At 48.3% G+C, this 14010-nt stretch overlaps 2 protein-coding genes across 2 annotated transcripts in view; one reads left to right on the forward strand and one right to left on the reverse strand.

Annotated features, from left to right (window-relative positions):
• SZT2 (SZT2 subunit of KICSTOR complex) overlaps positions 1–6370 on the forward strand; it is a 73720-nt gene extending 67350 nt beyond the window's left edge. The window contains exons 66-72 of the mRNA XM_042782564.1: positions 2711–2924; positions 3373–3526; positions 3681–3803; positions 3919–4324; positions 4440–4556; positions 6001–6069; positions 6227–6370. Coding sequence (XP_042638498.1) covers positions 2711–2924; positions 3373–3526; positions 3681–3803; positions 3919–4324; positions 4440–4556; positions 6001–6069; positions 6227–6370 — 1227 coding nt within the window. The remainder of the gene's footprint in view (positions 1–2710; positions 2925–3372; positions 3527–3680; positions 3804–3918; positions 4325–4439; positions 4557–6000; positions 6070–6226) is intronic.
• A 784-nt stretch (positions 6371–7154) lies between these two features.
• On the reverse strand, positions 7155–9793 carry HYI (hydroxypyruvate isomerase (putative)). The gene is made up of 8 exons (XM_007953045.2): positions 9595–9793; positions 9400–9511; positions 8192–8306; positions 7936–8014; positions 7811–7860; positions 7637–7706; positions 7363–7497; positions 7155–7228 (listed from the first exon to the last, which is right to left on the reverse strand). The coding sequence occupies exons 1-8, from the start codon at positions 9791–9793 to the stop codon at positions 7155–7157; spliced, it is 834 nt and encodes a 277-aa protein (XP_007951236.1).
• Positions 9794–14010: the final 4217 nt, after the last annotated feature.

The following is a 14010-nucleotide window of genomic DNA, read 5'->3' on the forward strand; positions in this document are numbered from 1 at the left end:
AACCTTAGGCTTTCTTCATTTTGTTTTGATTTTTTTTCTGATTGATCCCTTTCCAAAGAAGTATTCAGGTATTTGTCTTCAATCTCATTAATTCAGTCTTCCATTGCATCAGTTCTACTCCTTTGCCCATTTAGTGTGTTACCTATTTCTGAGAATTTAGTATTAATCTTCTGGATTTTTATCTGCAGATTTTGTATCATTTCTAATTTGTCATTTCTTTTATTTTGTTCTTGTATTTTCTTTCAAAATCTTCTATGGGTTTGTCTTTCTTTTCCTTGGTGTGTCTCTCAAACCTTTGAAAATACCTAAATATAATTCTTTTGAATTCATTATCAGAGAGTTCCAATGCTGCTTCTTTCTCAGGGATGTGTTCTGGATCTGTATCCCACTCCTTTGTTTCTACCACTTTATCTTGCTTCTTTGTGTGGACTGTGATGGTCTGTTGTCTGAGACATTGTGGTGGTGTTGTATTTAGATCTCTGTTAACTGTTTGTGAAGAGCAGTGAAGGGTGAGTCAGGCTCTTCTTGGTGGTTGTTTATCCTTGGCCCGTTGGTGGCTCTCATTCAGTAAGTGAAGCTGCAGGAGGTATGGGAGTAGTTGTGTCATATGGGGACTGGTGCTGTGTTCCACTCGTTAGACAAAAATAACAATAACCATAAAAAAAGTAAAAGCACATGGACAAAAAATACACCATGTAATCACACAGGAACAGTAACCAAAAAAGGGAAAATGAAGAAAAAAGAAATAAAAAAAGATAAAAACCCTGCAATATCTGGGGAGAGGGCCATAAGAGAAAAAAGGAAGAGAAGGAGAATAATGAAGAAAAAAATGGGAAAAACGCAAATAGAAAAACAAGGAATAGGGTTAACCATGAGAAAGAAAAAAAAATATTGCAACCAGGAACAGGGAAAAGAAAAAACGCTGAAAACTAGAACCTGGGAGGAGAGGAGTAAAGAATAATAGTAAAAAGGACAAAAGTAATAAGAGTAGTAGTTTTAAAACAGACAAAAACAAACAAACTAGAAAACAGAAAAAAAAAAGTCATGACAGGGCACCCAGGCTCTGTCCGAGCACACAGACTGGGATGGAATTCCTGCCGGCCCAGAAAATGGGTGGGAGTGAGGGATGGCCGCACCTCCGTTCACCAAGAGGGTGTGGGGTATAAGAGTAACAAGAGGAATGTCGCACCCATCCAGTTGTCCGGGTCCAGAATGTCCTTGGAGTTCCTGGCAAATGGAGCCTATTCTTAAGTCCCTGGAATCTGGGAGAATGCTGTCACTTTAAATATCCAAAATGGTCACGCCACTTGTAAATATTCAAAATGGCTGCACCCTCGGACCGACAAAAGTCCACAGCTCAGCCCGCCTTCCTCTTCGCTTCTTTCCCTTTTATTCCCCAGCCATCAGAGCAGTCCTCTGTGCAGTCCCTGGCTAGCAGGGCTGATTTTTAGGTTAATTCTTAGGTCCTACCACTACTCGGCAATATCCAAGCTGTCTGTGCCGTCAGGATCACTGCCAGACTGCAGCTCCATAGGTCTCCTTTTCTGGTGTTTTCATACAAATTCTTCTGCTAGTTGGAGTTTAGTGCACTTCTATATGCTTCCCTTCAAGGCTCAGGGGTCCAGGATTATCTTCTGTAGTTGTGTTAATTGGTTCCCCTCTTCTTTGTTGAAGAGGGTCTATGCAGTCTGCCTATTCCGCCATCTTACCAGAACTCAATTTCCATCTCATTAAAAGAAATACCAGCTCCGTGTCTCTGCCCTTCCTTTCCTCTTCCATCAATGATTCGTTCATTCATTCTAAAGCAGAAGCAGGCCACCCTGGCCTGGCCTTGGCAGGAGGTCCCAATTCAAGCTTTAAGAATGAGTCCAAGAGCACTGAATTTCTGTTTCTGGTGACAGTCAATCTGGCAATGATTGATGGTGAAGGTTGTACAGCATGATTAATGTCATCAGTATCACTAAATTGTACACATAAAAACAGTGCTTGGGCAAATATTATGTGATACATACCTTACAACAATAAAAAGCAAAACAAAAACAGTTAAATGAGATTGAGTGTCAGGGGGAACAGGATTCTAGGCAAAGAGAACAGCAGGTACAAAAATGTTGAGGGAATATGTGACATACTAGGGGACAGCAAGTACTATGATGGCAAGATGAAGCTGGAGGCATGGGAAGGAGCCAGGAAAAGCATTCAGTAGTAACTACACAGCCTCTTGCCCTGGCACTTACCCCACTTTACTACTTGATTTTCATTAGTGCCATCTTCTAACATGGTGTGTCATTTACTCAGTGACTCTTTCTCATGTTTTTGTCTATGTCTTTACTACTAGAATATATAAGCTCCTTGAGGGCAAGGATTCAATTCTGTTTACCACTATATCCCCAGCACCTAGAACAGTACCTGGTAGGTACAAGGCAGACACTCAATGGGTATTTGCCACTTCAGTGAATCTGTGCCAGACTCCAGTAGAATCAGATAAGAGTAAAAATGCTCAGTCTCAGTCCCCAAGATGGACAGTGTTACATGTAAAGGGTTACAGTGCAGCATGAATGGATATAATGGGGAGGGCTTCCCATAAAACTATTTTGGCAGAGGGGAGGGTTACCTTGGCCCACAGCTACAGGGTGGGACTGTTGAGCTTCCTTTTCCCACAGAAAAGGAGAGGAATGTGCCCTAATCCTGTCCCCTGTTGCCACCTCTCCAGCTGTCCATGCTGTTCACAGAGGAATGTGACAGGGTACGGGACCTGATGCACGTGCACTCATTCAGCTATGACTTCCACCTGCGCCTGGTGCACCAGCATGTGCTGGGCGCCCACCTGGTCCTCCGACATGGCTACCACCTCACCACCTTCCTGCGACATTTCCTGGCCCACCACCCTGATGGTCCCCACTTTGGCCGCAACCACATTTACCAAGGTCAGTGCCCAAAGGCAAGCCAGTGAGCCAGAAAGAAAGAACAGGTCACAGGGTATCTCCAGGCTAGGGCCAGTGGGTGTGCTTCCTAGGACAAGACCCTGGTCTCTGCATTGACTGGTCTGGACTGTTAATTGCCTCATAGCACTGGTACCCTGTCCCCATTTCTCTGGCTGTGTCTTAAGTTCTTCACAATCTGTTTCATATCAAAGTGTGGCTCCTGAGTCATATGCACCCTGCCCTCTGTCTGTCTGTTCTGAGCTACTGTTTATCCCATCTCAGTGTTGTGTAGAAATGCAGCTGTCCTGGAAAATAGAACCAGTCTGCCTGCCAATTAAAACCTTAGGAACTCCCATCCCCTCCACCCCACCCCACCCCACCCCACCCCTGACCAGATCAGTGTATCTGTCTCAGGCTCAGTGTCTCCTATCTCCTATAACTTGCCCCTCAGGGACACTGGAGCTCCCCACACCACTCATTGCTGCCCATCAGCTTTACAACTACGTGGCGGACCATGCCAGCTCCTATCACATGAAGCCGTTGCGTATGGCCCGGCCAGGGGGCCCGGAACATAATGAATATGCCCTGGTGTCAGCATGGCACAGGTAAAGCTAGAAGGGCCACCCAGCAAGCACTCACATAGAGCTGAGGTCTAGGCCTTAGCTCGCAGTTAGGAGACCCGTGTTTTCTCAGGCAGAAGAGGTGGGACTATTTTCCCTGGATGTTAGGGTTGACATGTCCTTCACCTCTACCACACAGCTCTGGCTCCTACCTGGACTCTGAGGGACTTCGTCACCCAGATGACTTTGATGTATCTCTGCTTGTTTGTCACTGCGCTGCACCGTTTGAGGAGCAGGGAGAGGCCGAGCGACATGTTCTGCGGTCAGCAGATCCCCCACCTCGAGCCTGCCCATTACCTACCCTCCTCCTTGCTCCCTGCTCTTGCCCTCTATCTGCTCCACTGTGACCACCACATTCCTTTCCACTTCTCCCATAGGCTGCAGTTCTTTGTGGTGCTTACCAGCCAACGAGAGTTATTCCCCAGACTCACTGCTGACATGCGCCGGTTCCGGAAGCCACCCAGACTGCCCCCTGAGCCAGAGATTTCAGGGAGTTTAGCTGGAATCCCTGGGGAGACCACAGGGGTTGGTTTGGCCCCTGGACTAGCCCCCCTATTCCCACCACTGGCTGCAGAAGTGGGTGTTGCACGGGCACGACTGGCTCAGCTGGTACGGCTGGCTGGAGGCCACTGCCGTCGGGACACACTCTGGAAGCGCCTCTTCCTGCTGGAGCCACCAGGGCCTGATCGGCTGCGGCTAGGTGGGCGCCTGGCCCTGGCAGAGCTGGAGGAGCTCCTAGGAGCAGTCCATGCCAAATCCATTGGGGACATTGACCCCCAGCTGGTAAGGGGCTGTGGGCTCCAGATGGGGTTGGGGAGGTTGCTGGGAATTTCAGAGGTTCTGGGGTCTCAGAGCTGCCTCTGGGACAGCAAATCCAGGCCTGTGGACCCTCCCGCAGGACTGCTTCCTGTCCATGACAGTCTCCTGGTACCAGAGCCTGATCAAGGTTCTTCTGAGCCGTTTCCCCCAGAGCTGTCGCCATTTCCAGAGCCCAGACTTGGGAACTCAATACCTGGTAAGTCCCCTGAGCTCCCTCTGGAAGGGGAGACATGGTAGAAATCATCATCAGAGAGATGCCAGATGTCCCTCTCAAAGATCCCCAGCCTGACCAAGCAAGCTGCGTCCTGGTGGGGGCCTGGATGGAATAGGACTACACACATATATGTAAAAACCCTTCCAGCACTGAGTGCAGATGTGATTCACTGAGCTGTGGAATGTTTAAGGGGATAACTTAGAGCCTTGCGCCCACTGGCTCACCAAAAACAAAGACTGACTAGAGATCCTGGGGATCAAGGTGTGGAACCACAGGAGCACTCAGAACCCATCTATGGTTAGTCTGGAGACTGCAGTTCCATAAAGGCCCTCTTTAAAGCTTTGTTACCCAAAGTATGTTCCTCAAACCAGCAGCATCAGCAGCCCGTGGAAGCTTGCTGAAATGCCCACTCTCAGGCTACACTCTACACCTACTGAACAGAATCTGCATTTTAGCAAGACCCCAAGATGATTTGTATACACATTAAAGTTTAAGGGACACTGTCATAAGGGCAGGTAGCAAGAGCAGAGGTGTGAGAAGAGGTGTGGTGAGTATGAACACAGGCACTTAGAGTCTAAAGGGACGGGCCCAACAAGAGCAGTGGTCTAGGAGAGGAGGCTTGTCAAGGGAAGACAGAGAAAGGAGGAGTTGGACCATGGTAAGGAGTCCTGAGACAAACGTTTGTGGGGAAAGTTAGTTTCAGGGTCATCCAGAGAAATCAGTTAGGATAAGGCTGTGGTGGTACAGGTGGGTGTGAACAGATGGGGCTGATCCTGTAGGTGGGAACACTGAGCAGGAATAGGTTTCAGGGGGAGGGTGATGACCTCAACTTGAGGCAAGCTGAGCCTGAGGTCCCTAAGGACCTTCTGGGAATGCTGTCTAGAAGGCATATGGACATTGGGATGGGTGCTCAGAGAGTGATCTAGGCAGCATCTATAGGAACAGGTGGTAATTGAAGTCTTGGGACTAGAAGAAATTGCCCAGGGAGAGAAAGCAAAGCTAAGTGTTAGCGAACAGTCGTAAAAGGAGAGTCCCAGGAGAAGTCAGGGAGATGAGAGACCCAAGACAGAACAGGACGCAAAGATGGGTTGTGTCAAGGGTAGAGAACTCCAATCCACTGATTGGCTCCAATGGGCTAGGCTTGACACAAGGCCTCAAGATAGGTGACCTCAGTAACCTTCCAGTTATGCGTTACCCCTCATTCTGATGCGGCTCAAACAGGCAGCCTGGGAAGCTAACAAGAATAAGAACTGAGATGTTCAATTTGAATACAAGGCCCTGAGTGGCCTTGGAGTGCAGGCGGGGTCAGGTGTAACGATGGAAGCAGACCATTGACAGGCCCCCACTTCTAAGCTGCCCAAAAGGGTCTGCGCCTCTTCAGATGAGACATACCTCCCTCCCTGTCTCATTTTGTTTTTCTCTATAGGTTGTGCTGAATCAGAAGTTCACTGACTGTTTTGTGCTAGTGTTTCTGGATTCCCACTTGGGAAAGACGGTGAGAACAGGGGTAGGGGGTTTTGTGCCAGCCTGGTGTAAGGATGTAGCCTGTATGCTCCACAGCAGAGCCTGCTTAGTGCCCGCTCTTTCTGAACACTCTCCCTGTTCCTACCCTGCCCTCTTCTCACCACAGCACCCCACCTCTGTTCCCACAGTCTCTGACGGTGGTATTCCGAGAGCCCTTCCCAGTGCAGCCCCAAGACAGTGAAAGCCCCCCTGCCCAGCTGGTCTCCACCTACCACCACCTCGAATCCGTCATCAACACAGCCTGTTTCACTCTCTGGACCCGCCTCCTCTGAAGGAGTAGGCCACCGAATGCCCCTGTTTCTCTAGTCATGGATCTACCAGATTGCCCACTTGAAACGAGACTAAGCAACCCTGTGCTGGGCCCCAGGACAAACACAGAGTGAAACCAAAAGCTTCGTGGATCTCTCAAGGGTCTGTTGCCACATCCCACAAGAAGAGGTTACTCTCCCTATTCACAGCCACTGACTAGCCCAGGGCTCCAGAGGGTCAGGTCAATTCCCTCAGGTGCCCACCTCCGCCCTGGCCTCTGGGCACTTCCAGAAGGGAACTCCTCCTTCCTGCCTACTTGGTGGAGTCCTTTATACCAGATGGCAAGCACTCACCTTGAATCCTGCCTCCAAGTCTCAGATTGCTATCTCCCTGCCCCTAGCCCTCTGGTCTTTATTTCCCACATGAACATCACTGCTGAACAATACTGTTAAGCTAAGACACGTGGGTTCCAGTCCCAGCTCTGCCTTTGAGCACCTGTGACCATGGGCAACTCCATTTGCTCTCAGACCTTTGGTTTCTCATCTGTAAATGAAGTGGTAGGCTCAAGAGATCACCCGTCTCTACAGTAACACCGGTTCAGACTGGCAGACTTGAGCATGAGCTGTATGGCCCTTCTTAACAGGAGGGAAGCAGCCCAGAGAAACTAAAGGGTTAGACACTGTGTGTCCCCCCCCCACCCCTAAATACATATGTACATGAAAATGTTCAGCATATTGTCTTTAATTCAGAGGAGGAGACACAGGATACTCTTTGTCCCAGAGAGGTATGTGGGCAGTGGACAGGACCTCACTGGCCAGCCGGTGGGCGGCCCCACCTGTCCCAATATGTACGTAGCCATCTCAAGCCCTCTACAGTGTCTCCTGAGGGAAGAGGGAGATAGTAGCATCTCAACCAGGAAGAGAGAAAGGGCCCCCATTCAGTAACTGTCTGTTTAGTACTCCCTTCCCCAGGGCCAAGACAGGTGCCTTACGCCACCTTTAGCCTTACCCCTCACCTTGGGGCTGGTACTCGCAGCCCACAAAGCCCGTGTAGCCTTCATCTTGCAGCAGCTGGAATAGGTAGGGAAAGTTCAGCTCTCCAGCACTGTCGGGTTCCCCCCGGCCTGGGACCTGCGCCACCTGCACATGTCCTGGGACAAATAGGGGCAGATATAAGCCCAGGCCTCCTGCTGTGGCCTCAGGGACAGATATGGGGGGTTAAAAGTGTGGACGGGCATAGGATACAGCATAGCAGATGAGGAAGGAGCAAAGAAGGGGACCCCTCTTCACCAACAATGGGCAGGAACTCCCGGATATTTCCCGTCAGGTTCCCATCCATGATTTGCCAGTGGAATATGTCCTGGGAACAGAACACTACAGTCAGAGACCCCTCAGGCACACACCATTCTTCAAGGCCCCCTAGAGACTGGGCCCTCTGAGAAGTATTCTCTTTCTTCTGCTTACCATTTGTAACTGGAGATTGGGTCTTCCAACCTTCTGTAAGATGGCTGCCACTGAGGGAGAGAGGAGGAGGAGGTCATGAGACTCAAGAGAGGGCAGGAATCAAAGGGGACAGAAGGCGGTCCTACCTTGCTGGGGGGTATCCAGGAAGTACCGGGGATCAGTGATTCGAGTGTTAATGGGCTCCAGCAGTCCCACGAGGTTCTCCTAGCACCATGTTGGATGCTGTGAATAAAGCTCCTCACCAAGTTTTCTCAGAAGAAAGTCAAGGCCCACACCTGTCCCACTCGGCCTTATCTGCTTGCTCCACTGTGAACCTCCCCACACATACCCCGAAAGACATCCATGCAAGTACAAGCCTATGTGTTTTCACCTGTCTCTCACCTGAGCCAAAACCCCAGCTGCGTGTCTCAGGTTCTCCAGAAAAACTGTCTCCATCTCACCCTCGACAGCCGCTCGATCAGCTCCCTGGGGTACACGGCCAGCCATCAGGTGAATCCTGTGGGGAAGATGGAACTGGAGGGGCTGTGGGTCCATCCTGAAGCAGAGGACTTCACTCCTGCGGCTCCTGTATGCATCCTTCCAGGATGCCGGTGCCAGCCACACTCCTCTCCCCAGGGCTCCGGTTCACACACCCTGGGCCATGATGCTTAGGTATCCCAGGGCCCTCAGACACCTGTGTCAGCCTAAGCCAAGCCTTTCCCGGATGCCTTCTTAGGGACAATTGTCTGGGCTCCGGATCCATTCCCCTGCTTCAGAGCCCTAAGTCTATCACTTAGCCCCTCTTATCCTTTCAGCCTTTATCTCTTTCGGCCCCTTCTCAGTTTATAAGCATGCTAAAGCTTCACCTTTAAAAAATCATTTTGACCCTTACCCTTGTCAAGTATTCCAGGCTGCCTGCCTACTCCTCTACTTGCATCTATTTCTTAGCTACTTCCCATCTCTCCTCTGTCCCTAGCACTAACCCATTGGGCCTCTGCGGGATTTGACATGTATTTTGATCACCCCACTTTGACCCTTCCTCCTCCTGTGTTATCACCACCTGGTATTTCTCAGCTACATCCAAACTTCACACCTACATTTCAGGCCCTCCTGGGCCCAACAGGCTACATCTCCAGCCTCAAGAACCCCTGAACATGGTTATACTCAGCCTAGAATGCTTTTTACCTCCTGCTCATCAAGCAAATGCCTACAGCTTCAAGACTCCATTCTACCATCATTACTTGTTAGCAGCTTTCTCCGACCCCAGACAAGGGCCTAGGTGCGTGCTCTGCTCCCATGGTCTCTTAAAGTGACACCATCCTAAAACAATCAGTATATTTACTTTGCCATCTCCCTAATCAGACTGGACTTCCAGCATGGGATATGCATTAGCAAGCAGCAAAACAAGGAGAATGACACAAGACAGTAAGAAAATTTCAAAATGCAGTTTTAAAAAGGGCCATGATGAGGGTGAGTGGGCTCACTCCTGAGCCTCTCAGACCTAGGGGCCACGGCTAGCAGACCACGAATTTGCAGTAGGGACGTGGGTCATAAAGGAGGAAACAAGGGAAGATGGGGACCAGGAGGAGGAGGAGGAAGTGGGGGGATACCTGGGACAGCCCAGGGCCTTGGCATAGAGCACAGCCTGTTCCAGCCCCTCTCGGAAGGCATCCTGCCTTCCCGGTACGGCCGCCAGCCCCATCTCCCCCTTCTCTGGGTCTCCTGTGGAGAGAACAAACTTTAGCCCCGGTTCAGGCACCCTGCCTTGGCCTCAGCTCAAACCAGGCCGCGCTCCCTCAGCGCACCCGAGGGCGTATTGATCAGCACCATCCGCAGTCCAGCCTCACGCACTGCGCGTGCCAGTTCCTCCGGCGGCTCCGCGTATGGCCAGGCCACCTCCGCGGCCTCGAAGCCCGCGCTGCCCGCGGCCCTCAGCCGCGCGGGGAGGCCAGGGAGCTCGGGGAACAACCACGACAGATTCGCTGAGAAACGCAGCGAAGCCATGGCCAGCCAAGAGGGACGGCCTGGGTACAGAGTCCAGAATCCGCGCGGGGCGGGGCCCGGTCTCGGCCGACCGGAAGGCGGAAGGCGGTGAAGGCGCACCGGGTAGACACGCTGGAACCCTGCGAGGAGCCGGAGCAGGACCCTGGGCCGGAAGCTGACGGGTGGAGGGGCTGCAACGTGGGGAGAGAGCCTGGGGTCCGGAGGAAACAGAGCGAGAACTTTGGCTGCTGGCTTTCAACATCTACGTTTATTACTTTGAGGTTAGGAAAGGAATGTGTTGTAAAAACCTAGGTCAGTCCAGAAAGGAGACTGGGAAAGGCGGGGAGAGGCGAAAGGTCAAGAACACCTGGGTCCCGGCGTGGGCGAGTGGGGCAGCCTCGGGAAAAAAGAAGAACCCTAGGGCGTCGGGAGAGCGCGCTGGTGGTGCAGTGCCTAAGGCATTTGACTACCAGCCAGAAGGTTGGTGGTTCAAACCCACCAACCACTCCACCGAAGGAAGATGGGGCAATCTCCTTCCATAAAAATGTACTGCCTCGGGGTCGCTGAGTCGGAATAGATTCCACGGCAGTGGGTTTTCTTTTTGGTGAGAGAGCGTCTGGGGGAGGTGGAGCAGGCTGGTGCGCCCCCCTTTGCTGTGGAGAAAAGGCAGGGAGAACTGACCAGGCCCCGAGGACCTAGTTAACATTAAAGGACTGGTCTTCAGAAAATAATATTTAATATTTTTCCTGATAAAAATTTTATATCCCACTATGACCCCTAACTGCCCTTCAGGTCTGGAATTGAACCCACTCCTGTGGCTTCCAGCCAAACAAGACAGGCATTTGAGGTGAACATTTACATTAGGTGGATACACTCCTTGGAGAGATGAATCATGGAAGAATAGAAGGGCTGCGTATGCGCAGGGAGACAGCTCAAGGGGCAAGAGTGCATGGGAGGGAAGGACACAGGGAAGAGGCAACTATTGGAAGGAAGTGGGAGGGAAGCTGTTGCTTTGTGGGAAACTGCAGTCAGTGTCATGAGACAAAGCTTATGTGAACTGCTGTATGAAAAGTGAATTTGCTCTGTAAACTTTCACCTAAATCACAATTTTTTAAAAAAATTGTATATCGTCATTGTGAAGCGTTCTAAAGCAGTATGACTGAATAAAGAACAAAACCACCAGTTACTACCCCACAAACTCCTTAACTTTCCCTGATAGACTTTAAAAAATATGATTACAAAATTCTTATGATACTGTGTATGCAGTTTATATTTTGTTTTTTCCCATCTAATATTATTTTGTGAGCATTTCCCATGTTCTTAAATATTCTTCAGAGTCATTGCATTCATTCAGTGCTTAATTGTTCCACTTCATAAACCGGTTGTGGTTCAATGGATTCTGACTCATAGTGACCCCTACAGGACAGAGTAGAACTGCCCTATGGGGTTTCTGAGGCTGTAAACGTTATGGAAGCGAACTGCCATATCTTTCTACTGCTGAGTGACTATCATAGGGGTGACACCAAAATGACTATCTATAAAATTTTGTGCAGTGTTTCTGCAGAAATTTTCTATTTTTCATAAAAATATCCTTGTGATTAGTTACAACACAAAAACTGTTTTCATAAGCCCAGCTTACACGTATCAATATATCTACAAGGCTAAAACTCTATGCTAATTTACTTTTTGAACCTTCTAATAAGCTCTGAAGGAGCTCTGGTGGTATAGTGGGTAAGGTATTTGGCTGCTAACCAAAAGGTCAGCAGTTGAAACCCACCAGCCACTCTATGGAATGAAGATGGGGCGATCTACTTCCATTAAAGATTTACAGCCTGGGAAACCCAATGGGGTGGCTATGAGTTGGAATCATTCGATAGTAGTGAGTTTGGTTTGGTTTAATATGCTCTAGCTGTCTAGGGATGACACCATGAATTACCATACTGGGTGACACCAAACCTAGAGATGCCACTGCCTGTGGGGCAGTTCTCCTCTGTCCTATTGGGTAACAATAAGCTGGAATCAACTCAAAGCCCATAGGTTATTCTGTTGATGGACAGGAGCTCTGATAGCGTAGTGCTTAAGGCATTTGACTGCTAACCAGAAGGCTGGTGGTTCAAATCCACCAGTCACTCCTCGGAAGGAAGGTTGGGCAATCTACTTCCGTAGTGATACTGCCTCGGAAACCCAAGGAGGGGTCACTATGAGTCGGGGCGACTCGACGGCACATAACAACAACAACAACAGCTGTCGTTATTACCCAATTACAATAGCCATTCAGATCATGCAGTTTTGTCTCTATGCTTTGTTTTCATTCTTGCCAGTGTTTGATTTTGTCAAATTTTCCGATGTTTTAGCTACAATATTGTGGTAATTAGTATTTGTGAACCTATATCAGCAATTTTTTTGAGAATGAAGTAGGAGAAAAAGAAAAAAAAAAAAACTTCGGTTCCAATAATGTAATGAATAATGTTGTAATTCAATGTAGAAAGATTTTGCAAAACAGTTTTGTTGTTAGTATTCATATAATACAAGATATAATATATTTAAGTGATTTACAACTATATCACCTATTATTTCACGACTAAAACTTATAATAAACATTGCTAAGGATTCTCTATGGTTTGGTATAGGAGGAGGTTCTTGGAAAGGGATGACACCATGAATTACCATACTGGGTGACACCAAACCTAGAGATGCCACTGCCTGTGGGGCAGTTCTCCTCTGTCTTATTGGGTAACAATAAGCTGGAATCAACTCAAAGCCCATAGGTTATTCTGTTGATGGACATGAAGCTTTTTTCAAAATATTGGGGGTCGAGTGCTATAAGGGCATTTTAATTTTTTTCTTAGGTTCTTTCCCAGAGATGTCCATTAGTGTCTGCTTGTCCAAAGCCCCATGTAAGGAAAATTAACTGTCTCCTAACACAGGTCTCTATTGAGCAACTGTGGGTGGACTATCCCCTCTTAGTATCCATTCCAGTGAAAGGTGATCCAACAGAATGTAAAAATTATCAAACAGTATCATTTATATCACACACAAGTAAAATCTTGCTGAAGATAATTCAAAAATGGTTGCAGCAGTATATTGACAGAGAATTTCCAGGAATGCAAGCTGGATTCAGAAGAGGACATGGAATGAGGGATATCATTGCTGATGTCAGATGGATCTTAGCTGAAAGCAAAGAATACCAGAAAAATGTTTACTTATGTTTTATTGACTATGCAAAAGCCTTCAACTGTGTGGATCATAACAAATTATGGATAACATTGAGAAGAATAGGAATTCCAGAACACTAAATTGTGCTCATGAGGAACCTGTACATAGACCAAGAAGCTGCTCAGACAAAACAAGGGATACTGCATGGTTTAAAACTGGGAAGGGAGTGTGTCAGGGTTGTATATTTCACCATACTTATTCAGTCTGTATGCTGAGCAAATAATCCAAGAAGCTGAACTATATAAAGAAGAACAGGGCATCAGCTTGGAGGAAAAGTGATTAACAACCTGCGATACGCAAATGACACAACTTTGCTTGCTAAAAGTGAGCATGACTTGAAGCACTTACTGATGAAGATTAAAGACTGCAGTCTGCAGTATGGGTCATATCTCAACATAAAGAGAACAAAAATCCTCCCTACTGGACTAATAAGCAGGATCACAATAAATGGAGAAAAGATTGAAGTTGTCAGAAAATTTTATATTACTTGATTCCACAATCAACTGCTGGAAGCAACAGTCAAGACATCAGACATAGTATTGCACTGGGCAAATATGCTGCAAAAGACCTCTTTCAAGTGATGAAGAGCAAAGATGTGTCTGTGAAGACTAAGCTGCACCTAACCCATGCCATGGTATTTTCACTCGCCTCATATGCATGTGAGAGCTGGATAATGAATAAGGAAGACTGAAGAAGAGTCGATGCTTTTGAGTTGTGGTGGTGGTGAAGAATACTGAAAGTACCATGGACTGCCAAAAGAATTAACAAATCTGTCCTGGAAGAAATGCAGCCGAAACACTTCCTGGAAACGAGAATGCCCAGATGTAGTCTGACCTACTTTGGTCATATTGTCAGAAGGGACCATTCCCTGGAGAAGGATATCATGCTTGGTAAAGTGGAGGGTCAACGAAAAAGGGGAAGGCCCTCAACGAGATGGATTGGCACAGTGGCTGTAATGATGGGCTCAGGTATAGCAAGGTTTGTGAAGCTGGCACAGGACTGGGCAGTGTTTCGTTCTGTTG

Source organism: Orycteropus afer, unplaced genomic scaffold (genome assembly GCF_000298275.1).
Source record: "Orycteropus afer afer isolate SDZICR_OR568_19922 unplaced genomic scaffold, OryAfe1.0 scaffold00370, whole genome shotgun sequence".
NCBI classification, from domain to species: domain Eukaryota; kingdom Metazoa; phylum Chordata; class Mammalia; order Tubulidentata; family Orycteropodidae; genus Orycteropus; species Orycteropus afer.